The 24,547-nt window shown below is 36.8% G+C and overlaps 1 protein-coding gene across 1 annotated transcript in view; it reads left to right on the top strand.

Moving 5' to 3' along the window:
* The window catches only part of LOC124605310, a 66,869-nt gene extending 48,563 nt beyond the window's left edge, over positions 1 to 18,306 (top strand). Inside the window, exons 3-4 of the mRNA XM_047136897.1 lie at positions 6,406 to 6,511; positions 18,091 to 18,306. Of these exons, the coding sequence (XP_046992853.1) occupies positions 6,406 to 6,511; positions 18,091 to 18,227 (243 nt within the window). The 3' untranslated portion in view covers positions 18,228 to 18,306. The remainder of the gene's footprint in view (positions 1 to 6,405; positions 6,512 to 18,090) is intronic.
* The last annotated feature ends 6,241 nt before the right edge of the window (positions 18,307 to 24,547 follow it).

Raw genomic sequence — 24,547 nt, 5'->3', positions numbered from 1 at the left:
TCCTGCATTTCCAGTCAGGAAACTGTTCCTGTGCTTTGTCGGTTTTATTAGTGTTCACCCTGTATAAGGGCAACAGAATGACTGTGGTGAGGACAAATAATAGCATAAAAATGCAAAAAAGTATAAATGGAAAAGTATGAAACTGGGGTAACTTTGCATGCAAAACCAAAAAAGTGCACAATATACAACGTACAAGTGCAAATAAAATTAGAGGTGAGGGATGCATAAATGCGGTTGCACTGTATTTAAATTTTATGGTTATTTCTGTATTAGCTCTGAATTTGTTCCTTTAAAATTTCTAAAACCATTGGGGTAAATCGCAACAAAAAACTCAGCAAGTTGGTGAAGAGAATCTAAGAGACTGGAGGCATACCATCAGATTTTCAGAAAAATATCATCCACACAATTCTGAAGATAGCAACAACAGATAAATGCAGGAACTATCGCACAGTCAGCTTAACAACTCATGCATCTAAGTTGCTGACAAAATAATATACAGAAGAATGGAAAAGGCAATTGAGGATCTCTTAAGTGATGATCAGTTTGGCTTTAGGAAAGGTAAAAGTACCGTAGAGGTAGTCCTGATGTGCGTGATAATGTAAGTGAGACTGAAGAAAAATCAAGATAATTCATAAAATTTTTTGACATATAAAAATTATTCAACGATGCAAAATAGTGCAAACTGTTCAAAATTATCAGGAAAATATGTTAGCTATTATAAAAGATGGGTAATATGCAATATATACATGAACCAGGAGGGAAAAAATAAGAATGATAGGCCAAGAATGAAGTGCTTAGATAAGGAAGGGTGTAAGCAGGGATAGAGTCTTTTGACCTTAATGTTCAATCTGAACATGGAAGAAGCAATTACAGAAATGAAACAAAGGTTCAAGAGAGAGATAGAAATTCAGAGTAAAAGGACATAAATAGTAAGATTTTCTGATGACATTGCTACCCTAAGCAAATATAAAGAATTACGGGACATGTTTGTTAGAATGAATTCTGATGACATCAGAATATGGATTGAGAGTAAACTGAAGAAAGGCAAATGTAATCAGAAGTAGCAGAAATTAGGTAAGCAATAAACTTAACATCAAAATTCATAAACACAAACTAAATGTAGTTAAGGAGCTCTGCTACCTTGGATGATAAATAAAAGAGCATGGATGACATTAAAAGCAGACTAGCTCAGGTAAAGAGGCACACCTTGCCAAAAGGTGTTCTAGTATCAAATGCTGCCTATAATTTGAAGAATTAATGTATAAGAATGTATGCTAGAAGTGCAGCATTGAATGGAAGCAAATGATAGACGGTGGAAAAACTGAAACAGAATAGAATCAAAGCATTTGAGATATGGTGCTGTAGAAGGATGTTGAAAATAGATGGACTGATAAGATAAGAAATGAGAAGGTTCTCCACAGAATAACTGTCAGAAAGAAAGAACAGGATGAAAAAATACAGTCAGACATCACAGAATAACATCCATGGTACCAGAGGGAGCTGTAAAGGTCAGTAACAGTAGAGTAAGATTGTGATTGTAATACATCCAACAGGTAGTTGAGGACATTTTGTGTAAGCACTATTCTGAGGTGAAGAGAGGAAGTCATTGCAGGCAGTGTCAAACCAATCAGAGGGTGGATGACCCAAAAGAAGCACCAAAAAATGTCCACTCCAAATGATTTATGTAAATGTTGGTATGCAGATTAGCCAGACAACTGTCCATTGCAAATCCATCTTCTTGTATATAATATTCATTATCAATGATATGAATATAATAGAGGGAAACATTCCACGTGGGAAAAATATATCTAAAAATAAAGATGCTCTAACTTACCAAACGAAAGTATTGGTATGTTGAGAGGAGACAATAAAAAACACACAAACACACACACAAATTTCGAGCTTTCGCAACCTAAAGTTGCTTCATTAGGAAAGAGGGAAGGAGAGGGAAAGACGAAAGGATGTGGGTTTTAAGGGAGAGGGTAAGGAGTCATTCCAATCCCGGGAGTGGAAAGACTTACCTTAGGGGGAAAAAAGGACAGGTATACACTCGCGCGCGCACGCACACACACACATACCTGTCCTTTTTTCCCCCTAAGGTAAGTCTTTCCACTCCCGGAATTGGAATGACTCCTTACCCTCTCCCTTAAAACCCACATCCTTTCGTCTTTCCCTCTTTTTCCATCTTTCCTGATGAAGCAACCTTGGGTTGCGAAAGCTCGAAATTTGTGTGTGTGTTTGTGTGTTTTTTATTGTCTCCTATCAACATACCAACACTTTCGTTTGGTAAGTTACAGCATCTTTATTTTTAGATATATTCAGTATTAAAGTTGAAGTAGTTGCTAAATAGCACCATTGTCAGTATTTCAATAAACTCGTAATTTGACAAATGGCATTTTATATTTAAGCAGATTATTTTTAACCAATGAAGTTGTCTCATTTACTGGTTACTTTTATAGAGGTTTCCCATATCAAAATATGTGAATCTCTTGAGAGCCATTGATTACTGTTAGCCCATAGCTAGAGCTTACTCAAAAACTCTCTTCAAATTTGTAAGCTTTATTGAGAAAGTCATTAAGTTTGTTTCTAATTTTGTAGAATGGACTTCTTGCTAGTTAATGATTGGATGCCACCGGCAGTTCGCTTGATGAATTGTAAGCTTTGATGACAGCTTTGTGTCTCATTGACTCATTAGTGTGTATCCAGATTTTTACAGGACGGTACAACAAAATTATTCTTTGACTTTTTTACTCCCTTTAATTTAAGGTTTGAATCAGAATTGACTTCTCTTTTCTTGTTATTTTTCAAGAAATCAATTTATTATTTAGTTAATCATCTTCCTAAATTAATACTGCATGGCTGCCTTTATCATTTAGCTTTAGTATAATGGAAATAGAGAAGTTATAGACAAAGTTTAATCTGATTGTAGATTGCGTTTTGGAGAAGCACGTGCCTAGTTAGTGTATTAAGGATGGGAAGGACACACCATGGTTTAATAAAAATTTTCAGAAAATGCTGAAGAAGTAGAGATTGCTGCACTCTTGGTTTGAAAGGGATGCAGAAACGTTAACAGCTAAAAGTTGGTGAAAACTCATACATCTAAAAAAACGTAGATGCACGAAGCATGCAACAACTTCCATCAAAAGATCTTGTCAAGAACCTGAGAAAATTTTTGTCCTCCATGAGATCACTAAGCAGGTTGAAGTCCTCTGTTCAGTTACTCATCAACCAGTGTGGTGTGGCAGTTAGAAGATAGCAAAATGAAATCTGACATTTTGAATTATGTCATTAATGCAGGAGGATCAAAAAAAGATATACCATCATTTATTTGTTACACACACTCCTGTTTGGAGGACATAGAAACAAAAATCTCTGACATTGAGAAGCAAATGAAAGAGTTACAAACAAATAAGTCACCAGGTCTGGATGGAATCTTACTTTGGTTTTACAGTTTATCCTGCATTTATCATGGATCTCGCACCTAGCATCAAGTCCCAAGTGATTGGGAAAGAGAGCAGATGTCTTCTGTATATAAAAAAGGTAAAAGAATGGACCTGTAAAATTAAGAGAATTCCTGCAGAATTCTTGAGCACATTTTAAGACTGAATATAATATATTTCCTTGAATCAGGGAAGCTTTTGTCCACAAATCAGCACAGATGTAGAAAACATCCTCGTACAAAACACAGCTTGCCCTTTCCTTGCACAATATCATGTGAACCTTGGATTAGGGGCAACAGGCAGATTCCACATACCTAGATTTCCAGAAAGTGTTTGACACATTGTACCACAGCAGATTTATGAATATCTGAGGACACAGAATAGTATCTCAGGTGAGTGATTGGCTCAAAGACTTTTTAAGTAATAGAACACAGTACATTGTTCAAAAAGAAGAGTGTTTAGCAGAGATGAGGGTGACATCAGGAATGCCCCAGGGAAATGTGAAAAAACCACAGTTGTCCTCTATATACATAAATAAGCTGATGGACGGAATGAGCAGCAATCTGCAACTGTTTGCTGATAATGCTGTAGTGAATGGGAAAATTTTGTTGCGTGACTGTAGGAGAATACAAGATGAATTGCACAAGATTTCTATTTGATGTGATGAATGGCAGCTTGCTCTACGTGTATGAAAATGTAACTTAATGCAGATGAGTAGGAGAAACAATCCTATAATGTTACAATACAGTGTTAGTGGTGTGCTGCTAGATGCAGTCACATCAATTAAATACATTAGTGCAACCCATTTTTAATTACTGCTCAAATGTTTGTGATACCCATTGGGTCAAATTAAGGGAAAACATCAAAGCATTTAAGGGGTGTGCTGCTAGATTTGTTGTCATTTCATTTGATCAACATGTGAGTATGATGGAAATGCTCTGTGAATTCATTTGGGAATCTCAAGAGCGAAAACGATTTTCCTTTCACAAAACACTGTTGGGAAAATTTAAAGAACCAGTGTTTGTGGCTGTCTGCTGAATGAATCTTCTGCAACCAACATACATTTCATGTAAGGACCTTGAAAACAATTAGGGCTTGTATGAAGTCTTGCAGATAGTCATTTTTCCCTTACTCCATTTGAGAGTAGGAAAAAGGAAATGACTAATACTAGTACAAGGTGTCCTCCACTGTGCACCATGCAGTGTGTGTATGTAGATGTACATCAGCTTGTTTGGGAGAGCTTTGTCTAAGTTTCTAATTTATTTTTGAGGCCACTTTTTTAAGAACCTTTGAATCATGAGGTTTTCCCTTTTGCCTCGTGTGTATATTCATTTTCCTCACTTATTATATGTACTATATTACTTACCTGAGTTTTTCCTTGTTATTTTGTTAGTGTATGGCAGCTGGAATTTTGGTAGTAACAATAACTGTTACTACCAAAATTCCAGCTGCCATACATTAACAAAATATACATTACATACATTAACACAATATTCTTGATATATTTTTTATTTAATTCAGAACCCCTGAAATTAATGGTTGTGAAATTTATAATTTTGTCAAAGAACTGTATACATGTAGCTGTTGTTGAACAGTGTAAAAGCTTTTGTAAATCATATAATCTCTTATACTATTTTATATTATAGGATAAGTGGTAGAAATTTGTACAAGATTTCCTCACTGCTGCTTGATGCTGGGCACAGACCAGAAACTAATTACTGAAAGTAAATTGTTGTTTAAAAAAAGTGTGCTTGGTTGAAGTTTCTCCCTCACCAATTTTTCGAAAAATAGTTGCAGTGTTCTCAAGTCTTAATGTAAATAATGTTATGTATTTGTGTCTGGACTTAAATGGCCATGTTGTTGTACACTAGAACCTAAGGCAACAACAGTTCATTACTTAGTCATCTTCAGTTTTAAGATATTGCCACCCAGTTTTTTTATCTGAAAGAATGTTCTACAAATAACCAGAGCAGCTGTCACTCTGTCTTTCTTCTCATTCTCAAAAACTCCATGTATTTGCATATGTTATGTCATATTGTGTACCTCATTTACATTTTGTAATTATAAATCAAAAACACAATATTGTGCATGTTCTACAATTTTAAGTTACTTTGTTTGCCAGTTTTAGACTTATAAGGTCATGATCACACTTCAGCTAATTGTCATCATCAGAGAAGACACAGTACTCATGAACAACTTTGAAAAAGAAGTTTCACATTGAGAGTGAGGTATGAGTACAGAGTAAATGTCATCTTTGACAATGCAGTGGTAATGTAATGAAAATGTTAAACATTTAAATATTAAGGAAGCAAACCAGAAAACATCAATATTAAACCTCAAAAATAGGTACATCAGAACCTAAATAACAGCTTAAATCAACGATCACAACAAGATTAAAATAATAGATTAACACAGGCATTGAAGAATAGCTTGAAGAGGTATTACATATGGAAAGTGATTCAGAAGTAGAGTAAAAGATAGGATTGACAATTGTAACTGGTAAATCATAAGCTAAATTGAAACTTCATGGCAGACTAAAACTGTGCGCCAGACCAAGACTCGAACTTGGGACCTTTACCTTTTGCGGGCAAGTGCTCCGCTATTCTGGAAACATCCTCCAGGCTGTGGCTAAGCCATGTCTACGCAATATCTTTTCTTCCAGGAGCCAAGTCCTACAAGCTTTGCAGTAGAGATTCTGTGAAGTTTGGAAGATAGGAGATGAGGTACAAGTGGAAGCAAAGCTGTGATAATGAGTTGTGAGTTGTTGTTGGATAGATCAGTCGGAGAGCACTTGCCCTCAACAGGCAAAGGTGTCACCAGTAAGTTATTAAGTTGATTTTGTTTTGGTGGTAATGTATTACTATGTTCAACTCTGTGGTTTTAGGTACTTTCAACATGCTTTTCGTTTGTCATATGTTTGTCCAAATCCATATGTTTGATATTTATATGTTTATTTTTATTCTAGAAGTTAAAAATGACAAGCAATTACACACCTGAGGTGTCAGGTTTTATAATTGCTACAGTATTGAATATTTCTGAAGACACTTTGGAAATGTCACTACGGATAGAAGGTTAGTATAATTTTCTGTGTTGTAACATGTAGGTTAATGTCTGTTTCCCTTTATTTTATCTATCACTACTCACAAATACAACTATAAATTTTCTTCTGCTTGCTCTTCTTTCTCCTTAACTAAATAGAAAGAAATGTAAAAAATTTAATAAGTACATTGCTTTCACAGATGATGGAAGTAGTCCCGAATGTGGTGTTTAAAAAGAATGATTAAAATAAATCACAGCAAATTTCTACTTCATGTACAGTAACACACATCATGGCAGAAATAAATGTGTACAATCGTATAGTTTTGTAGTAATGTTAATCAATAAAATATGCTTGAGTGTAATTCCAGCATTGTGTTGGTATCAGGATCAGCATCTGAGTGTATTTGTGATTAATTTTACTTATGAAGGCTTCTGTCAAAGTTGCAGGTAATATTTTTTTCACTGTCAAACCATTGCCTACATTAGAATGTGCAATGTTATTAACAAAACATGAAATACAGAATTTTTGGGCATTTTATATGCATGGATTGTCTGCATTTGTTATTACATCAGATCGAGGTAACAAATGTTATCTGACTGCTTACGATTGTCTTCATATGTTCAAAATTTGATAGATATCTTTAGCTGTTTATACATAAAAATTTGACAGATAACAGATATGTTCATAAGTGCTCCCTATCCCTATCCCTCTCCCCCCCCCCCCCTCTTCCCCCCCTCAATCATCATGTTATAACTAAATACAGCATCACATTATTATTTTATAAATTACTGGTATGTCATCAGCTAACTGCTTTACTGAATTGTGAATCATTTTTAAAAATAAAAAAATTATTATGTTTAAATTCAGACCATTTAGCCGAAAGCAGTCTTTTTTGTTTGGCCTGATATGTTCCTTGACTCTGATCATAAAATCCTGACCTGTTTGGCCTATATAATACCGAAAGAAAAGTTTTATGTTTGTCTGCTAGCTGTAACTGAGATGATGTGGACACTTGAACATAGCAATGTCATTGTGAGATAATTTGAACTGTGGTTGTGTAAGATACCAAAAGAGGCTGGGCCTAAACTACATTGTTTACAAAGCTGCCAGCCTCACCAAGCAATTGCATGAAAGCTGTTACCAAATGCTTTATGTTGTGCATAGCTCATTGTTCTCTTTGAGCAAAGAGATGTCTGAGCTCTCAGTAACTCACAACTGAGTTTAACAAACAATGGAAAATCCAGGATGGATGAAATATTGTCACAACTGAGTGTGAAAGAAATTGTATGAGATGATTTCAGATAAGTCCTCACTTTATTTCTTTCATTTTCATTGATGTGTTCTTGTGCGGCCTGTTGTATGCTGTTCAGAGTCTGATGGACTGGTGTTACATATGGTTAAGTAAACCTCTTGTAACTTTGAGGACTTTCAATTCACCTAAGAAAAGATGAATTGCGAAGCATAGTTGCCAGTGTGTGCTGAATACGTCAGCGCATGACGATAATGCCAGGCCTACTCGACGCGAAACTTGTCAATCTCACTTGTCTGCATAACAACATGCTGACAAGCTGGCTGATCTGCAGTCTTTCTCAAATGATTTTAAACAAACTATTCAATACTAAACTCTGATCCTTGCACATCTTATAGCTTAATGATGAACTGGCTATCATATTGCTAATGGTCGTAGTTATTGTGATATTTTAATATCAAGTGAACTACTCCATGAAATTCTTAAAGTTTACAGTGAAAAATAACTATCAATATGATATTATATTTGGTGCATGTGAAGTCCTATGTTCTGTGTATGAAATATAGATAACATATTGAATTATTCTTTAAATGTGGAAGGATATCACTACCTGTCTTCAGTTTCGAGAAAATGGAATGCATTTAAAGAGCGCTCTGTGATGAACGCATGCACCAGTGAAAAAGCCAGAATGAAATATTCGCAAATCCATCGTATCTCATAAATGGTCTGAGCTATTGAAAAAAGATTTTGGAAAATGATGTGCCCAGAGAGGAGAGTATTTTTCAATGACATAATGCAATTTTAAGGACCGTAGCTGATGGAATGAGAATTTCTGTGGGCTTTTCAACTACAATGTAAGTGAAGTTGCATGTTGATTTTTATAATGAGAATGGGCGTTTTCATTAACTGTTGACCTATCTTGCCCTCAGTTGCTAGTTTAATATGGTACTGTTTCAAGGTTCTGTCACAATTGCTGTTTTAAATGCATTAGAATTTTAGTGACACACTGCTGTATTTTGGCAAAAGAAGCAGATTTTAGCATGGTCACAAGATAAGTTATGTGTTCAAAACTTGTCACGGTCCTTCATGAATCATCTGGTAGTGTAGAGTGTTTGGCTCGTACAGCACTAAAAATTCCATTAACACTGCCTTATGCGTGCTAAGTTCAACTTCATCCAATGGAGCATTTCCTACCACCCAGAGCAAAATATCTATTTTCCTCCACTGATTTGTTGGATCTTTATGTATCATAACAGAGTGGTATGCATAGTCCATTACTATCATTGAATTCAGAGGAATATTTTGCATTATAACATTATCTTCACAGCCAGTGAATGTGTTCTTGGATGACAACTTTTAATGTGTGTTCAGACATGCTGCACTGTTGTTGTTAATGCAATGCCAACACAAAACACTTATTGACAATACCTGATGCCTGGAGAACACTGCAATTCCAGAAAATACCACTTTAAAATGAGAGTTGACAAACACAAGATATGCATCTGATGCGCGACACCACGAAGTTCTGTTTATCCACAGCATGGCAAGAGGGGCACCTTACCAACTGAACTGCTGGCGGCATGGTAGAAAAAGCCGGCTCGCAAATAGGCGTTACGTGGGCAATGAAATCATGTCTCCTCCAGTGAGTCAAATATCAAGCTGCAACTAATTTAAATTGCAGTATAGGACCAAAATCAGTAAAGATTGATGTATAATTTGTGTATCTGATGGCTAAAATGCATTTCTTCGTGTTTGTGACAGCTGTAGCAAGTCACTTAACTAAAATTTTAGAACTCCATCATGTTTTGGGACATTGCACTGGCATCATTTGTGCTCTTACTCATTTGTTTCTCATCCAAATCAGCACTAATGTACCAATTGTTGCTGTAAAGATAATAAACCTTTCTGATCTAATCATGAGCAAGCTCCAAAATAATTAGAGAAATTATTTTCTGTTCAGGATAATAACTGCCATAATTTGTGCTCTTACTGGCATAAACAATGAATAAAAGTATAACTGGCTGAGAATACATTATCTTGATTGACGAGAAGTGCCATGTGATGGAGGAAGCATTAAGTAGTAGCATTATAACATTTTCATGCCTGAAACTCATCATTCGCATTAACTACAAGTCACAGAAGGCTGCAGACAGATTTGGGGTGATTCTGTAATGAGGGTACAAACTTTCAGGGATGATGGAGAAGGGTAAATATGTCAATTTGAGATAAGGGCCCCTGATCTGGAAATGACCGAGTCGAAATTTGTAAATGAAAGTTGTTCTGATATCTCTGATAGTGGAATACATATACCAGAACTGTTGTAACTAAGATTATAGGGTAATGTGAACCAAAACAAGGAAAAAGAGTCATGTAAACATGGGCTGTAAACGCTTGCCTTAAGAGCTGTGGACATTCAGTCAGTAGAAAACATATGTTTCACAATAGCAAAGATGTGTGTGTGTGTGTGTGTGTGTGTGTGTGTGTGTGTGTGTGTGTGTGTGTGTGTGTGCAACATTTAGTGCACATTTGGGCTGGGTTGCCAACTGCAATTGACGGATACAATAGATACCACCCTGTACAACAATAAATGGTATTATAGCAAGACTGTTTTGAGAGAATGTAAGTAATTTGGGAATAGAGGAGACCATTCACTGAATAGCAGAAGCATTGAGTTGTTGATAGCCACACACAAAAAGAAGGAAAACTTGCTTGCTTTCAAAATGAATCCTTTCTCGAACTAGAGAGGCCCTACATGGTGCCAGCTGGGCACACAATGCCAGGATTGCAGTTCGGAACATGGACTTGGATGGGGTGGGGATTGTGTTGGGTGGGGTTAGTAGAGGGAGAGAGAGGTGGGAGAAAGTAAATGGGATTGGGTGTAGTTAGTTAGCAGCTTGGAGGAAGACAATAAGTTTACTGGGTAGGAATGTGGGAGGGAGGTGTGACAGATGCATGGGCTAGGTGTGTGATGCTCAGGTACCAGAGCCGGTGGGGAGGAACACACAGCACGATGAAGGTGATGCAGAGACATGTAGTAGGAAGGGGTGACAAGGCAGAGGAAATGGAAACTGTTGGATGGAAGTTTTGAGAATATTGGATTAACAGAAATTGAGATCAGGGAAGTTTATACTACCCCATCAGAGGCAATGCCTCCTGTTAAAGCAGCCATGGTGTATACCAACTCTGCTGCAATCACTGACGCAGTTTTTCAAGTCAATATAAAACTAACCAGCTGTCCACTAAAATGAATGGCCACTGCTAAACTGTGGCCAGCTTTTCTGCATTATTCAGATGAGTGTTATCCTTTCAACACATCTTTCACTCCCATACCTGTCCTGGCCCCAATTTCCGTTAACCCTCTGCCCCCATGCCCTCCACCCGACAGTTTTCCTTTCCTCTGTCTTGTCACCCCCCTCCCAGTCCACATCACCGTCATTGTGGATTGCTCCCCACCTGCTCTGGTGCCCATGCTGCACATGCTTAACCATACACGTGCCACCCCCTCCTCCCACATCCCTAGCAAGCAACCCCCCTTCCTGCCTACTGCCTTTCTCTCCCTTTACCTGCCACATCTGACACAGTCTCCACTACATCTGCCAGACTGCAATCCCAGCATGGTGTGTCGAGCCAGCACCATGCAGTGGCCAGCTCCAATGACTTGAGGTTGGGAAGGGGGACAGGGTGAATGGGGGGGGGGGGGGGGGGGCAAAATCCCCAGGGCCCAAGCCTCCAGGGGGGGGGGGGGGGGGGGGCGCTCCCAAGTCTATCAAGGTTTGGACCCACAGGGCAAATATCACACTGCTATTGTAAAACAAATTTTGTATCACACAATAAATAAAAGAACATTACCCCAGCACCAGCATAACCGAACTGGCTCTTCCTTTCCACTTCTGTTCTTCAGTTCTATACGAGTCATATGGGAAAATAAATTGCACCCAATTCTGTTTCATGTTTAACTTTGACTGCTCAATATTTTCTTCAGTCATCATGCTCTAAAACCACATTATGATGGAGTCTTTTAAATGATGTTGGAAATCCTACCAAAACATTTCCCAAAAAAACATACACAGCAACAGCTGTGAAATATTGATATAATCTGGTAGGTTTGTCAACAGCATTCAAAGATATTGCACTTCCGATTCCAAAAAACAAGTATACAGAAAATATTTTGCATTTAAGAGTAAACACAAATTATTTCTATTTTTATGTAGTTGTCTTGGGATAAATGTAAAAGTGAAGAAATGAAATGACATGCAAGAGGTACATTGGCCATGTCGATGCTCAAAAATAAAGTGTGTTCTTATTTGGTCGCTCGTAGGATAGCCAACTTACATGTAAACTCTCTTGTTACTTGATGTTTCATTATTTCTTGACCAAAGGCATGGTCTTCAGAGGTTCAACTCAGAAAATAGGAGATCCAAGTAATGGAAATGTCCTCAGAATATTACAGATTCTGAGTCACTATGAGTCTTTCCTTGCAAAACACTTTAGAAAAGTCAAAGACCAAAAGAAGCTAGAAAGGGTTTAAAAGTGCATTATGTGTCAAGTAAGTCTCATAATGAATTTTTTTTTTTTTTAGTTGTGCCCATCATGTCAAGAGTACCATCTTGGGTCCAAGTGAAAATGAGTATTATTCAGTTACTTTTGATGCAAATCCTCATTCAAGTCATATTGAACTAAGGACATTTATCCTGTGTTATATATACTTCAAGAAGGAAATTAATAAATATGAAATAAATGAATGGTTTTGGAATCCATAAATTGTAATCAGAAAATAAGAGTTGCTATTGCACATTTAATACGATCAACACTTCTGAAATATTTAGTCCTTATCAGTGAATGCCACAGACAAAGTTAAGATAATGGAAGCAGTATTAGAATTCTTGTAAAGGAGGTCAGATACAATCCTCTTGCAAAATTTTCTCTGTGTACTTATCACAGCCTTATGTGGAGTGCACACAGCTGAGACTTGTCATAAAGCAGATACTTTTTTTTCCCACCGTGATTCAACTCCTTTTCAAACTATTCAGTAGTAGTTCACAACAGTGATAAACACTGAAACAGTGTATTGAAAGTTCATTATATTCCATGTCTGATATCTGTTGGAGAGCTCAGGTTGACACTGCAATATCGATTTCAGCTTACTTGAATAACATTGCCATTGCTGTTGAAACTTTCAGTAAGTTAAATTGGACAGCTGAAACACTTCTGTGGTACAGTGTGTTTTGGTTGTGTGAGATAATTCAAGTGTTTAATCATGGCATCAATTTAGCTCAAGTTGTTCGTACCAACTGGCTACAGAAGCAAATTACTACAAGCTCAAAATACTACAATTGATGTTGAGATAAGATACTTTGAGAGCTTATTAAATGACTTAAAATACTGTCATGAAAATTGAGACATCATTCTCCCTAATCTAAAGTTGCTGCCCGTGCAATTAATATCAGTCTTGTATTTACAGAGGTGCGCCCTAATGAGAGGAAATTATTTCATGACGAAACCAGGAGTGAAGTGGCAGATTTGAATTCAGAAGTTAAATTTATTGTATGTTATTATTCACAATTTAGTGTCTAACTTGAAAATCACAAAACTGTGATGGTTTTAAATGAATCATTTGCATTTTGTGGAAATAATCAAAGATGACTGATGATCAGGTCACTAAAGCATACGAGTTAATTATCAATGAATACCGTAATAATGTCACAATAGATAAAGAAGAAGAAATTAAATATTTGAAAACAATTTGTACTTAAAACTTTGAATGCATTTCTTTGGAACCATTAGACCTCGAGAGTAAGATGCTTGAGCTTAAAATTTCAAGCTTATTGCCAAATATAAAGCTTTGTGCAACTTTTACACAATTCCTACAGTTGTAGCCGAAGTAGAAGGGTTATTCAGAAGTCTGACTCATGTTAAAAAGGTCTTGTATAAACTATGCACCAACAACATCTCTCAGATTCAGAGATCTTGACAACTGAATGTAATTTGGCAACACACCCAGACTTTGATGCTATGATTCAAACATTTTCTGAAAAAATTGCTCACAAAGCACCATTGACAGTGATGTAGGAAGTATGCAACTCACTGCAGTTTAAATGTGAGTGTGTTAATGTCTGCTTACTGAAATGTGTGGGCATACCAGGCAATGAGTAGGCACAGAACACTCCATATCAAAGACTTACTAGCACCAGACATTTCAACATACAGATCCTTATAATACTTAGCCTTTTGTTTTAAAGTGAGATGAAGATAAATTAAAACAATTTAAAAATAAAATTAAATATAGCATACTTACATTTTACAATAATTCATCCCTGAGTAGCATCTGAAGAAGAATTTGTAAGTTTGTCAATTTATCAGTTTCCTCCCTTGCCGTGTAGGTCGTGGTTGTGCTATCATCCAGTTCTCTAGCTGTGATAGTCATGGGCTCCTGATAACTGTCTTTCAGTTTCCTGCTCCATGAAAGCATTATACCCCTGGTATTCTTTCTCAGCATGATGTTTAACCTTCGCATATTCATTCATGATTCATAAGATTCATGTGTTAGTTCTTTCAGAGCCGCAGTAGAGAACAGGAGACATGGACTATGACAAATTTTTATTTTATTATGTTCAAAATAATGTTGATTGAATGTAACATTGTAGGAGGTGTATCATAATAGCTGTTACTAGGTTTCTGAAATAACAGAGAGCATGAAATTAAACATTTTTGTTAATAAAGCACTGTCTAGTAATGCATCATTTTGAACTTGAACTGGGATGAAGAAAGCTGTATGTTATAATAAAAGTGCTGGCAGAACTGCAGTGTGCAAAACAAATGTGAAATTTGCTACCAATTGTTTTCTTTCCATGAAACTATTATAATTAAATACAATGAATGTTGTAAATATATCTATAAATGTTATTTAAATTTGTAGCTACTGCAATATATTCTAATTCTGATTGAAAATGTGCATGGAAATCAGAAATGAGTATGCAGAGAGTGTGTTCGGAAAAAATTACATATTGGAGGCAGCAAATTTAAATTTCAGTGTCAGTTCTGCAATTAGGAAACCTGTTTTTCCCCACTTTCATAGAAAAACAATGTTACATAATTTTATACCCAAAACTAAGTTTTTATATTACATACCCATCTGCATGATTCCAAATCACACTAAAGCAATGATATTTACTTTAACACAAATCTACTGAGTTTAATTACTAAATTAAAAAAAAATGTTTTATGCAAGAAACTGGGAAACTTCATTAGCAGCAAGAATTTTAGAAGGGCTGCTCTCTCATTTCTAGTAAAAATGGAATGTTCTCACTTTCAGAGTAACTGCAATCTCTGGGTTCATGAAATTATTTTCTGTTCCTGATTGTACAGTTCTCCAAAACTATTTTCTATAGAACAGCAGCCAACTTTGTCAATAATAAAGTACCTAGTAAATAACATTTTCAATTCTGAAGAGCACATCACCTGATAATATCAGTTACTCATTTACTTTTTCAAGTTTAGAACTGTTAAAAGTGACAGACAAGGAAACCTTTTACAAAATTATCCCACCCATTTAACTATTTAAATCATCCATAACGAGATTTTCATTCTGCAACAGAGTGTGCGCTGATATGAAACTTCCTGGCAGATTAAAACTGTGTGCCAGACCAAGACTCGAACTTCATAGAATGCATTCTGTGACCAGTAGTAACAAATTATTGGCTTAGTGCATAAGTTCGTTGCGTTTTCCCTGTAAGTTTAATAAACACAACAGATACACATAACAGAGACTTTAGTCATCAGTAATATATTCCCCTTCACTATTTATGACAGTCTTCCAGTGCTGGGGTAACTTCTTGATTCTGTGACTCTAGAAAGCACATGGTTTCGAGGTGCGCATTTTCGTCCAGAAATGAATTTCCTTGAACGTTCAATAGAGTGTGGAAGAAGGGAAGATCTGAGGGCGCAAGATCAGGTGAATAAGGTGGGTATGGAGTAAGTTCCGAACCCAACTCCTGTACAACATTTTTTGTCAGTCTAGCGGAATTCAGGTGGGCATTATCGTGGAGTATGATCACTTCACGCAGTGTTCCTGGTCATTGTTCTTGCAATGCTTCTACGAGATGTTGACAGTAAATGTCAGCAATGATGGTTACTTCTCAGGAAAGCAGATTGTAGTACAACATGCTGTTGCTGTTCCACCAGATTCATAGCTTTATCTTTTGTTGGTGCATGCAGGTTTTTGTACGGGGAAGTGCTTCTTTTTTTGGGCTCAACCATTCCTTTCTTTTCCATGTGCTAGCATAAAGACGCCATTTGTCATCACCAGTAACAATAGAGGGTAGGAATTGTCGGCGCTGTTCGTGAGACAGTTGATTGTGAGCAAGCAGAGACGCACATATGGTCACCTGCTGATTTTTGTTATTTTGGCCTAGAACATGAGGTACCCATACACCTGATTGTACTCATGTACCTGGTTTTTGAATCTTCCCCACTGCATGCAAATGTCAAACGATGGTGGAATGATCACAGTTCATTAAATTTGCCGATTCTTGTTGGATCATTGTGAATTAATGCATTTAATCGATTTTGTCAAACCTTGAAGGTCTTCTAAATGTGGAGAGTCACTAATGTCGAAACGATTCTCCTTAAAATGAGAAAACCATTTTCTTGCCAAGCTTTGTCAAATGGAATTATTCCTATACAAGACACAAATGATTATGGCTGCCTGTGCTGCTGTCACCCATATATTGAACTCAAACTGAAGAATATATCAGAAATTTTACAATTTCTCTCCTTGGAACTCTAGAGCCCACAGCTCCAGCCACTGCCTCCAAATAACAAAATGACAATATCTAAACTCACATAGCAACAGTGAACTATAAATAAAAAATGACACTTGATTAATAAAACCATAGCAATCAGAATACCAACATGCAAAACAAAAATGCTATAAAATTATGTACCAAGCTAATAATTTCAATAGTTCATTTCTCCATGGTAAGAATAACAACTGAAACAAAAGCATCTAAAGTCTGAGTGATGAGCAGAGGCTTTTGTGCAGATAACAAAACATTTGCAAACACTGACAAGTAAAGTTTATGTCAAGTTAAGATGTCCACTACATCAGAAAAGTAGGAACAGTTATTCTTATATGCCTGTCTTTAACCTTTCTGCTCTGTATCGGAACATTTTTTGCTATTTCTTTGAGGGCATCCACTTTCTAAATACAGTGCGATGACATGTCACAGTCGGTATAATTTCCTCGAAGCTTCACCTATTCTGTAATACAGGGCAACATTGCGTCCAACATGCAACAGAAGGTAGTACTATTGATATCCTTTCTTTCAGGAGTGCTAGCTCTGCAAGGTTCGCAGGAGAGCTTCTGTAAAGTTTGGAAGGTAGGAGATGAGGTACTGGCAGAAGTAAGGCTGTGAGGACGGGTCATGAGTTGTGCTTGGGTAGCTCAGATGGTAAGCACTTGCCTGTGGAAGGCAAGGGTCCCAAGTTCGAGTCTTGGTCTGGCACACAGTTTTAATCTGCCAGGAAGTTTCATATCAGCGCACACTCTGTTGCAGAATGAAAATCTCGTTATGGATGATTTAAATAGTTAAATGAGTGGGATAATTTTGTAAAAGGTTTCCTTGTCTGTCACTTTTAACAGTTCTAAACTTGAAAAAGTAAATGAGTAACTGATATTATCAGGTGATGTGCTCTTCAGAATTGAAAATGCTATTTACTAGGTACTTTATTATTGACAAAGTTGGCTGCTGTTCTATAGAAAATAGTTTTGGAGAACAGTACAATCAGGAACAGAAAATAATTTCATGAACCCAGAGATTGCAGTTACTCTGAAAGTGAGAACATTCCATTTTTACTAGAAATGAGAGAGCAGCCCTTCTAAAATTCTTGCTGCTAATGAAGTTTCCCAGTTTCTTGCATAAAACATTTTTTTTTTTTAATTTAGTAATTAAACTCAGTAGATTTGTGTTAAAGTAAATATCATTGCTTTAGTGTGATTTGGAATCATGCAGATAGGCATGTAATATAAGAACTAGAGTTCAATTGAAGCTGTACAAGGATACAGTGTATGAAGGTTTCCAAGTTGATGAATATTACATGAAATTCACAATGTTCTGTGAAAACAGTGGCAGAGATCACTTTGCTTTGCTATTTCTTTGCACATTTAGCACTACGCTTGACTTCAAGAAATTATCCAATTTTTACTTTGCAGTTGAAATCTTTTTCTTACTGCTGATGATTTCTGTTCAAAATGTTTCTTACAAGTTAGAGATCTTGTTAATCTGTTTTTACACTCCTAAAAGAAAATTATGATTATGTTGGTTAAATTATATATATTTAATAACTGATTTCCTGTTGTGCAGCTGGCGAATCTGATCTTGAGGCCCCAAAAGGAAGGTTCTATCTTGAGAATGAAGATTCAGAGAAGAATGAGAATGACTCGAAACTTCATCAGCTGAATTGGAATGAACTTATGGATGTCAGAATTTTATTTCCATGAGCTCTTAAATTGTTATTTTTCTCTTAAAATATTGTGTATATAAATGACTGGAAATAAACTCTTTATCTTGTGCACTGAATGACTGTTGTTATCAATAGCATCAGAAATATGAATTAAGAATTGTAAACTTATAGGAATTAAATTTCATAGAGATATGATAAGGAAAGTTCTGGCAGAATGGAAATAATTTCCGCACGGGATCAGCCGAGCGGTCTAAGGCGCTGCAGTCGTGGACTGTGCGGCTGGTCCCGGTGGAGGTTCGAGTCCTCCCTCGGGCATGGGTGTGTGTGTTTGTCCTTAGGATAATTTAGCTCAAGTAGTGTGTAAGCTTAGGGACTGATGACCTTAGCAGTTACGTCCCATAAGATTTCACACACATTTGAACATTTTTTTGGAAATAATTTTGGAGTGTGGAGACAACTCAGCAAATAGTAGAAGTGTTGAGTCGTCAAGAGGCACACGAAGTATGAAAACCTCACTAACTTTCAGATGAATCCTTCTTTATCAAGCTGCAGTACATACAGTCATAACTGCACACGCAGCATGCCTGCCCCCCCCCCCCCCCCACCACACACACACACACACACACACACACACACACACACACACACACCTGTGCAGTTACAGTGTTTTGACTGAACACATGATGGTGGGACTGTAGTTCAGAAGGTATATTGGGGTGAGAGAGGTTGCGTCAGGCTCTCTGCACAGCATTTTGTGTGGATCAAACCTGACCAAGGGCAGAGTTGTTCACCCAGTGGCTGTATATGCTGCTGAGCACAACATGCTCAAGTTCAATGGCTGCTTCACAACCATTGCTATCTGTACTCTTTCCCCTTCTCCCAAAGCACCAGTTTTTATTAACTACATAGATTGAAGCTATTCTTGCAACACACCCTTTCTTCCCATAATCCCTGTGGCCCTCGGTATCTGCTAACCTGCCCTCTACCAGTCTCCCTTTTCTCTGCCCTGCAATACCCTCCTAGTCCACTCCTCCATATTGTCATCATCATTATCATCATCATCGTATTGTGTAGCACAAACTCACTGGCTCATGTGCCCTTCTGTCGCATTCCTGTCATGTGCGTCTGCTTCCTTTTACTCCTACGTTCCTATCTCACTGACCAGTTGCCTCCCTAAAAGTTTTTGTCTGAAAGCTAGCGAAGTTTTCATTATTTTTTTGACACCTCAACACTTGTAGTATTTGGTGAGTTCTCTTTTTCTCCTTAATTATTCAAATTTCGTAGAGGGACACTTATACTGTCACTGTCCCATATGTTAGAAGTTAATGGACTACTACAGGTACACTGTGTACCCTCTACCACACAACATATTGTGGCTTCCAGAGGATAATTTAGATATAAAAACAGGAGAGAGATTAATAGTACAGCGGCACTGTTACATCTTTCCAGAACAGGTTCTGAGTGGAAAAATGCTTGCTACAATATTGAATATTCCAGTCCATTAACCACTCTGTATGGTTTGAGACAATCATGACAAATTCCTCTTTTTCATAAACTTGTTGTATATGCTAAGCATATGGCCTTAAATTATTTAGCGAATGCTCCAAGAAGAACAGTCTTGTTTAGGTTTCTCAAAAACAAGTCATAGCCAGATATAACCACTTTCAGTAATCCAAGTCAAAGTGTATGTTTGGTTTCTTTCACTGGAGTTAAGAGAAATAAACCATATGGTTCCAGTTCTGCAATCAAGTTTTGAGAGAGCTTCTTGTTGAGACTAGATCCCACACAAACACAACTTTGATTTTCTGAATTCTTTCAAAAAGTGGAGAATATACACCCCCACACCAATGTGGAGATACCATCCTACAGTGAAGAAAATGTACACTACGGGATTGTAGCACAGTAAAACTAGCTTAAAATGGAACTGTAATTTTTCAAATTGGAGAAGTTTCTGGATTAAACAAAATGCATTAGGTTAAGTAAAATGTGCCAGATATCATGCACAGAAGTATAAATTTGTAATTATGCACATATTTATATGTACCTTCACTCCTGCGCAGTGTATGATCATCTGTTGTATATTGTACAATAGAACACAGATCATCACACTAATTGATAAATAATACAGCATTTCTGTATTTTTGCTCTAACTTTAAATTTTGATCTTGTTGTATGTGTTTACATATTATTCTATTTTTATTTGCCTTACATTTTTTCACCACATATCAAGGAGGGAAACCTGTTTGAATTTCCTGTTTGAAACTGTTTTTCCTGCACATTTTTTCGCACTGTACGATGGTTGCAACACCTAGGAAGAATTTGTGTGTGTTGTAGATTGTTTATTCGTGCAATAGCTTCTTCAGGTGAATTAATTTTTCTAGGGACAGCATTTTGCTCTTCTTCTTCTTCTTCTTCTTCTTCTTCTTCATCTTCTTCCTTTGTTTCTTCCTTATCATCTTCTGTGTTGTGTATTTCTATTAAATCTGTTGCTGAAATAAGAGCAGAGTGAGCTGACAGAATGTCATCACTTCGAAGGCAGTCATCTGCACTACATGAAATATTTTGTATTTTAATTAATTCATCAATTACTGCTGGATTTTGTTGAGCTTTGGTGGCAACAGAAGCATCTTGTTCTTGATCTCTAAACCCTGCTTTGTTGAAGCACTTGGTAACAGTTTTGGGCTTTATTTCCCTTACTGCCAATCCAATTTACTGCATCCAAGACAGAAACTGACTTTTAAAGAGCAAGTGCACTTTCAGCTTCTTCAACATTAAGAATTAGAGATTGCATCAGTAATCACCTGTAATAGGACCTGAATGTGTAGATAATCCTGCGGTCTGTAGGTTGTGCGAGGCTGGTTGAATGGTGTGGAAACAAAGCCAGTGTCACATTTAACTTGATGTTTGGGTGGCAGGTTGCATTGTCAAGGAAAATGAGGTTTCCTTGTTTTCATTGTGGCATTGAAAGAACTCACACCTTTTTTATTTGAAAAAAAAATGTGATTTGCCACCTATCCAGACACCAGTTGCTTTTCCATTTTGTCCAACATGTTTCCACACAGCAGTACAAGTGAGTCTTTCCTAGGGCATTTTTCTGCTGATGCTCTTTTTATCTCAAATTGCTAGAGATTGTGAAGGCAGTGTGCAATAAAACAGTCCCATTTCATCGGCATTGGACACACCTTTCCACTCATAATTCACAATAGGGTTGTATATTATTGTCTCCAATTCTCTTACTACACTTTCCTGCACATTCTTAACATCCCTATACACTTCATTTCACATGACAATGTGCCTAGCTTCGAAACTTGTGGTGGAGCAAGATGGGATATTTTTACTTCCTCTCTTGTTTTGCCATGTGCTTCCTTAAATTCCTCTTTTTTATTTTCTTTTTTTTTTTTTTAACTAATTAGCATTAAAATAAGTGAGTATAATCTACATCTCATAAAAGGGAAAGGTTGACCGTCAGTTTTAAAGAATATAACCAAAGATCTAATTTTGTGCTTAGTTTTATGTGCGTAATTGAGTTTCTAATTTATTTTGAATGTGCCCACTTAGTATCTTTTGTTATGGGATGAAATCGGTAATTGTTTCGTAACTTAAATTCTATTGTTGACTTATAAACAAATATAAATTCTGTACTAATTATAAACATTTGGAGGTCAAAAGTAACAATTTTGTCAAAAGTATTGTTTGCGTAACAGTATTTGTTATTTAAACAAATAATTTGGCCAAACTCTTGTAGAAGAAACTGTTAAAAAGAACCAATTTTTCGATGTATTCAGTTAATTTAATGAGTTAAGTTTTAATTATAATTTCTGTAAATTAAACATTGAACAATGTGTAGTTTCAGCACCTGTTATTGTGAGGATATATAAGGGCCCAATTTCTGGTACTGAGACAGTCAGTCCATGGCCGAGTTTCAGACAAGAACCTGTGTTGATTAGAACAACAACACATTAACTGTGAAATAAGTGTAACACAATTAGGTCTTTTGCTAAAACAATGACAGTGTCTGTTAAATACATACCGCAATATTCTGCAAGACTTTTGAACTGTGGGGTTAAGTTTTTACTGCTCGTAGGTGTACAATAGTAAACTATTGAAGCAGTATGTGGATGTTCGCTTGCAACCTATTAATGATGCTTATCAAAAGTTAAACAATAGTGCACTGGCCATATAACTGTGTATTATTGGGTGGGGGGGGGGGGGGGGGGTTGTGAACAGTGAAAGTAAAGTACTGTGAAATGCAAATGTGCACTTGTTGGCTACATTATTTAAAGTGGTCAATGTTGTACTTCCACACCCCATTTTTCAACCAGTGTAGCAATGCAGTATGTCAACACCGAGGACAACAAACGTAGAAATAAGTAGGCAGAACACCACAAACTGTCCAGCCATCCTGTGGATGCCTTAAATTCCATATTTACAAGCTATTCTGTGTCTGTGTCTGTGTCTGTGCAACATGAGACCAGACAAAAGTAACTTTTTTGCCCAAGCACTGATGAACCATTCCCACATAATCTTGTTAATTTCTTCATTTCCCATCTCCTTCGCCTTTCATTTCACTACTCCATCCCCTTTCATCCATTCATACCATATCTTATCCTTGTTTCCTACAGTGTCATAAATGTGTGTTTTAGCACATTTGAAACACAATTTATTTCATGCACAGAGTGTTGTCTTTCTCACTCGCCCCAGTTACCTTAATCTTTTCATTAAAAGTTTGCGACACACGCTTGCGGTGTTACTGGTCGACCATCAGAAAATAATGCAGGTAGTGCATTTCTTTGAAATGCTTGATGTTGCCAGGTAAAACCATTGTTTAATGAAACATCGCCCACCTCTTTCACTACAGAGATTACTGCAGAGTGTTCGTAGGTATGCAACAATATTCCAGTGTGAGCCTGCACGTTTTAATGCTAATTGAAAACAAGAAACACTGATGAACAACTCATTTCTCTTGATGTACTGACACTATGCGTAACTGGCTCATTATTGCACAGAGTGCCACAGCTTAATATCCACACCCATAGCGCCACGCTCTGCTGAACCCTTTTCGTGGTTTTGTGCCGCTTAACAGCATTGTCATGGCTGTAAAATCTTTGTGGTAGAAAGCAGCGTTCTTGTAGAGTTGCGAATAACTAATGTATACTGTAATACCGTAGTACTGTATAAGAATGTTTCTGCTTTATATGGTGAATTATTATTTAAGTCTTAAAACTTGCATTCTGTTTCTGCACTAGGCACATTCTGCTTTCCACAAAAAATTATCATATAAAAGTGTACTGAATGCATCAGGTTTGAAATATTTACTGTTTGGGTAGATTTCTGAATTATATACATTCCACTTTGGTCGAGCTGTACTGTACCAGTTTTCATCTCAAATATGTGTTCTGTTGTGTCTAAGTTCATTCCAAAGACTACGGCTGTGGAAAGAAAAATCGTGATGTTCCAACAATGTTTTTTTTAGGCCTTTTTAGGGTAAATTTGTCTGAAAGCCAAAGCTGTAGAAAAAATACTCAGTTGAAATGGCTATGGAGAATCTTCTGTTGAAACATCAGAAATGTCATTAATAACAAATTTGCAATTTTAATACCAATTCAGTAAGATGAAAGGACAGCTGGGATGTCAGCAGAAGTAGTGTTCTTATCAGAATATCACATAGAAATCACTCAAATAGAATGGATACAAGTGGGTGGAGGTCACACTACTTTATAAGCAGTAAAGTGAAAGGGGAAGCTTGTATATGTAAAAAGAATGGAATTAAGTCCCAGGTCCTTCAGGTTAATGAATATTTTGTTGAACATGTCTTTGAATGCTATGCTACAGTTATGGAAAAGGAAAAACACACACACACACACACACACACACACACTACCAGTTTACAGGCTACTGGAAGGAAAACATTAAGCTTGATAAAGCATCTGAAAACAGCTGTAACATGTTAATTGTATGTGTTGAAACATTCATTTCAGAAAACTATAAAATTACAAATGGATGTAACCGACAAGCAGTGCTTACCTCCAAGAGGCAAAATTCCAGCTCTGCTGATAGGTACATTGAAAAGTGATAATACTAATTTAAGGTTTAATAACTATTAGTTCTTTTGTCACAAAGGATTGAGGGATATATTGGGGAAGTTTAGAAAAGAATCCTAGGTCACTCAGACCCCAGGGTGAGAGGGACCCATGTGTTGTGAGGATGAGGGGAAACGTTATGCAGACTTTGCTGGAAGATAATTGTTTTGGAGAATTTAGTGTTGATAACCTCTTAGAAAGTACTGATAGAGGACACACAGTGGTGTTTTTCTGTGCTGTGGTTGTACCCTTGCAGCCAGCCCAAATCTACAGTGTC

This window comes from Schistocerca americana, chromosome 1, assembly GCF_021461395.2.
Source record: "Schistocerca americana isolate TAMUIC-IGC-003095 chromosome 1, iqSchAmer2.1, whole genome shotgun sequence".
Lineage (NCBI taxonomy): Eukaryota > Metazoa > Arthropoda > Insecta > Orthoptera > Acrididae > Schistocerca > Schistocerca americana.
Note: the sequence above shows the minus strand (reverse complement) of the source record. Positions and strands in the feature narration are given on the sequence as shown.